General features: G+C 45.1%; 1 protein-coding gene across 1 annotated transcript in view; it reads right to left on the reverse strand.

Annotated features, from left to right (window-relative positions):
* CREBL2 (cAMP responsive element binding protein like 2) overlaps window positions 1-3,327 on the reverse strand; it is an 8,557-nt gene extending 5,230 nt beyond the window's left edge. The window contains exon 1 of the mRNA XM_042470320.1: window positions 3,201-3,327. Within this exon, the coding sequence (XP_042326254.1) occupies window positions 3,201-3,215 (15 nt within the window). The 5' untranslated portion in view covers window positions 3,216-3,327. The remainder of the gene's footprint in view (window positions 1-3,200) is intronic.
* Between the last annotated feature and the right edge of the window lie 1,657 nt (window positions 3,328-4,984).

The raw sequence follows: 4,984 nt of genomic DNA on the forward strand, positions 1-4,984 counted from the left end.
AATAATAATAATAATAATAATAATAATAATAATAATAATAATAATAATAAAATTTATTTATATCCTGCCCCTTTGAGGTCAGTCGGGGCGGCTAATAGCAATAAAATACAATACATTATACATCAAAATTCCCTCTCCCCCTTAAAAAGTTATTAAATCACTTATAATTAAAACCAACAAATTAAACAACATTAACACATACACATTACAAGGCAAAAACAAACCAGAACAAAACAAAACAAAACAATAAACTATGGTGGCATTTCCAGGGAGGATAAGAAGAGAGTTTCTGCGGCTGGGGTTATCTATCCCGGAAAGGCCTGCTGGAAGAGATCCGTCTTGACAGCCTTTTTAAAGCTGTCTAAAGATGTCAGTTGACGGATCTCATCCGGCAGGTCGTTCCATAATCTGGGGGCGACAACAGAAAAAGCCCTCTGGGAGGTAGCCGAAAGCCTAGCTCTTTGAGGCTGCAGCAAATTCCTCCCAGAGGACCTGAGTGTGCGGGGAGGATTATATGGGAGGAGGCGGTTCCCGAGATAGTTTGGACCCAAGCCATTTAGGACTTTAAAGGTGATAACCAACACCTTGTACTGGGCCCAGAAACTAATAGGCAGCCAGTGGAGAGACTTTAATACCGGAGTAATATGGTCCTTCCTCAATGTTCCTGACACTATTCTGGCCGCCATTTTCTGCACTAATTGCAGTTTCCGAATCAAGCACCAGGGTAAGCCCCATGTAGAGCACATTACAGAAATCTAGACGTGAGGTTACCAGCGCATGTACAACAGTCTTGAGATCCCTTACTTCCAGAAAAGGGTGCAGTTGGCGTATCAGCCGAAGCTGATATAAACCATAATTGCATATTACATGTGTGTATAATTAAAATCTGCACAACAAAGCCATTTATAATGAACATACCTAAAGCCATGAATTGACATTCCATAAAATTAATAATATGTGTAATAGCTATACAGTGGTGTTATTTTATAGTCCTTCTGCCACTCCTCTTTGTTCCAGAAAAAGCTGTCCTTTCCACTGCTGCAGCAGCTTTTCAGTGCTCCTGCGGTGTGTGGCATCTAAATGCCGTGCCGCCGGAGCACCTAAAAGCTGTCCCTCATGTGGGCAGTGGGGCTGCGTGACACCAGCTTCGGGGTGGCGGCAGGCATACGCCATGCGTATTGCGCCAGTCTGTACAAGCCCACTGTCTCTGTAGCTTGAAGCAGCTCTATTTGTACCGGTCTGCCATCTGCTCATGGTGATTCGTTTCTTTCAAGTGCTCTGAGTGCAGTGTCCACTTCACTTTCTAAAATTCGAGGATTACCTTGAATAAATCTGTCATCCTCTCATGTCTTCTATATAGTTATTCAGAGTACTGTTTCCATTGCCTTTTTATTTCTACTTGGTCAGATAGTGTGGTTCTTCTGCTTGTGGCATACCATCTCCACTCCTGGTTTAAATTTCTCTTTGATTTCTCAGTTCTTGTGGAAGAAGTCTCTCGTTCTTTCTTTGTTGTTGCTGTCACCTTCTATTTCTCTGTGCTGATTATTATCTCTTTGTCCTGCCTACAGGGCTAATGTTACAACTGGGCTAAACCATGTGAAATATTCTCTCTCTGGCTTTGCTTCACGAACGAAGATTCAGGAAGGACTCATCCCGCACTTTGTATTTTGGTGACTAAAAAGGCCAATTTGGGATAAACAGGTCCGGTTGCAGAAAACACAGCAGAAAGTCTCCTTGGGTGATGTTTCCAGGTTGTGGTTCTTTCTGCATTGTCATTTCTCTTCGAGGCTCGTTCGGCGTGAGCTTTCGAAGAAGGCTGCAGCGTCATGGATAGTGCGTCTCCATGCCTCCCAATGCCAGGCCAGGGAGGACATTGTTGGTGATCTATCTGGCCAAGCCTGAGATGTGAAATATTCTAATTAAATGCTAACTGGATTTTAAGATTTATTCTAATTTTTTTAGGGTCATAAAAGAAAATTTACATTCTTGTTTTTTGTGACCGCTTCTTAGTGTTTTGAAAACCGTTTGATACGCAGACAGGAGTGAGTCCTGCAGGTTCTTTGTGTTATGAATGTAGATAGACCTTTGGGACTAACTCTCAAAGGTGCTACACCATCACTCTACATACCGATTCCACAGACTAACACAGCTATATCCTTGTGTTAGGACATTAGGCTTCTCAGTACCTTCTCATTGCCAGCCTTACAACAAGTGCATAAACTAGGGCAGGATTATAATGCCAGTTGGAAGGAAGAAGATGAGCATCGACAAGAATGGCCTCCCTAAGAACGGTGTGCGGTGTGCAGCCCCATAACATTTTGTTTGTGGAGAGGTCTTGCAGCACCTTTGAGACCAAATGAAAGAAAGACGTTAGCATGAGCCTTCCTAGACTTCAGTCTACTTCCTCAGATGCACTTGGATATAATAATAATAACAACAACAATAATAATAATAGATCTGGTGGTCCCTTTGAGACTCACTGAAAGAAAGAAGTTGCCAGCAGCAGTGTTGCTAAATTTCAGTCTACTTCCTCAGATGCATTTAGTGGAGTGGAAACCAGAGACAGACATATATATATACATGCCATAGATATTGAGGATGTCAATTCAAATCCAAAATCCTTTGCGTATGGGAATGAAGTAGCAAGTCCAGTTGTAAGGTCACTAGGGAACAAGGGCACTGGGAACTAGCCTTTGGGACTGGAAATGAAGTGGCAAGACCAGTTTGGTTTTGGAAACCATCCTGTAGGTGAGAATAGATGAGTGCAGGGCGCCCCCTTGAGGATGGGGTCAGATAGTGTTGAAATGTGTGTTGTTTGTTTGTTGTTGTTGTTGTTGTTGTATGCCTTCAGGCCATTTCCAACTTATGACGACCCTATCATGGGGTTTTCATGGCAAGATTTGTCCTGAGGAGGTTTGCCATTGCCTTCTTCCCTTGAGGCTGAGAGAGTGTGACGCGCCCAAGGTCTCCAAGCTGGATTCGAACCCAGGTCCTCAGGCTCCTCGCCCGCAGCTGAAACCACTTGGCCACGCTGCCTCTCCTGCCAACACACCCCGCTTAATGCGACACAATACCCGAGCACGGCTTATATAGACCCGCTTTTTGACTAATGAACCAATTTAACCTGCAAAATGGTCCCTGGGTACCAAAACAAAGGCCTGTCGGAAGCCACCCCTCATCACCAAGGAGCCCCCCCTTACTTTGCTGTCGTCCATGCGGGCAGCCCCTCCTCGGAGTGCCCCTCTAAGGACGCCTGGCCTCGCAGTTCCTTGTTTTGAACGCTTTCCCTTTCCCAAAAGGAGGCGGGGCGGATGTCCCCCGGTGCATCTCGGGAACTGTAGTTCCGCGCCGCCTTCGCCTCCGTCGCCATAAGAGGACGCTTCTCCTGCAAGGACTGCCAGTCCCACAAACGCTTAGGACTCCTTTGCATAACAGCCAGCGACTTGTTTGTCTGGAAGGAAGGGGCAGCTCTGCATTGGAGGCATCCCTCAGGACAGCCCTAGCCTTGAAGAGATTTTGGACTCCAACTCCCAGAAGCCTCAGCTGTGTTGGCCAATAGCCTGGGATTCTGGGAGTTGAAGTCCAAAATCCCTTAAAGAGGATTGTTTGGGGACCACTGTTATAATATAAAGGGTTCAGCAGTGGTCCCCAAACTGCCTTTTAATAGATTTTGGACTCCATCTCCCAGAAGCCTCAGCCGTGTTGGCCAATAGCCTGGGATTCTGGGAGCTGAAGTCCAAAATCCCTTAAAGAGCACAGTTTGGGGACCACTGTTATTATAAAGGGTTCAGCAGTGGTCCCCAAACTGCCTTTCAACAGATTTTGGACTCCATCTCCCAGAAGCCTCAGCTGTGTTGGCCAATGGCCTGGGATTCTGGGAGTTGAAGTCCAAAATCTCTTAAAGGCACATTTTGGGGACCACTGTAATAATCTTTAGAAAAACATTGATTCTTAATGTTGAGCAGAAGAACACATAACAGCCAGAAAGAGCATAACATGCAGTAAAGTTGTGGGAGATTCACATGACTATCCAGCAGAGGAATTGTTCACCTCAGTTTCCCCCAGAATTCCATAGCATTCAGCCATAGTTGTTAAAATGGTGTCGAACTGGATTATTTCTGAGAGAAACTGGTGGTGGTACAGTGGTAAAGGCTCTCATGTTGCCATCATGTCTCTTGGCAAGAGAGCACTTTGGCGGTGAGGAAATGGCCGCACATCATCTGGAGCACTGGTCCCCAAACTGTGTTCTTTAAGGGATTTTGAACTTCAGCTCCCATAACCACAGGCTATTGGCCAACATGGCTGAGTCTCCTGGGAGCTGAAATCCAAAATCTCTTCAAGGACACTATTTGGGGGCCACTGCCAATGTAGAGGAAGGAACTGACAAAAGCACCTAAAAGCACTCCTTGCTCAAAAACCCTTGCGGGATTCATGGAATCACCATAAATGGACAGGCCACTGAAAGCCATGTACACACACACAGCAGCCATACTTGGTGATTTGTTGTTGTGTGCCTTCAAGTCATTTCTGACTTAAGAGAACCCTCTCATGGGGTTTTCTTGGAATGGTTCCTTCAGAGGAGATTTGCCATTGCCATCTTTTGAGGCTGAGAGAGTGTGATTTGCCCAATGTGGGTTTCATGGCTGAGCGAGGAATTGGTCTCCAGAGTCATATGGTCCAACATTCAAACCACTATGGCACACTGGCTCTCTCTGTGTTGTTGGTGGTGGTATATTTGCCATATTAGTTTAATTTATGGGGACTCTGTATAGCCCCAAGGGACCAAATCCCAACTGATCTTGGAAGCTGAGCCCTCTCATTCACACTGCACAATAAATCTATTTTGGAGTCAAATCATTGAAGTGATTTAGCACCAAATAGATGTCCACAGTATTCAAACAGTGATCGAATATGCCCATTTCAATTTACTCCACTTTACATTCACATTCATCAATAGGGTTGAATCAAAATGGAGTTACATCAC

The sequence above is a fragment of the Sceloporus undulatus genome, chromosome 5 (genome assembly GCF_019175285.1).
Source record: "Sceloporus undulatus isolate JIND9_A2432 ecotype Alabama chromosome 5, SceUnd_v1.1, whole genome shotgun sequence".
NCBI classification, from domain to species: domain Eukaryota; kingdom Metazoa; phylum Chordata; class Lepidosauria; order Squamata; family Phrynosomatidae; genus Sceloporus; species Sceloporus undulatus.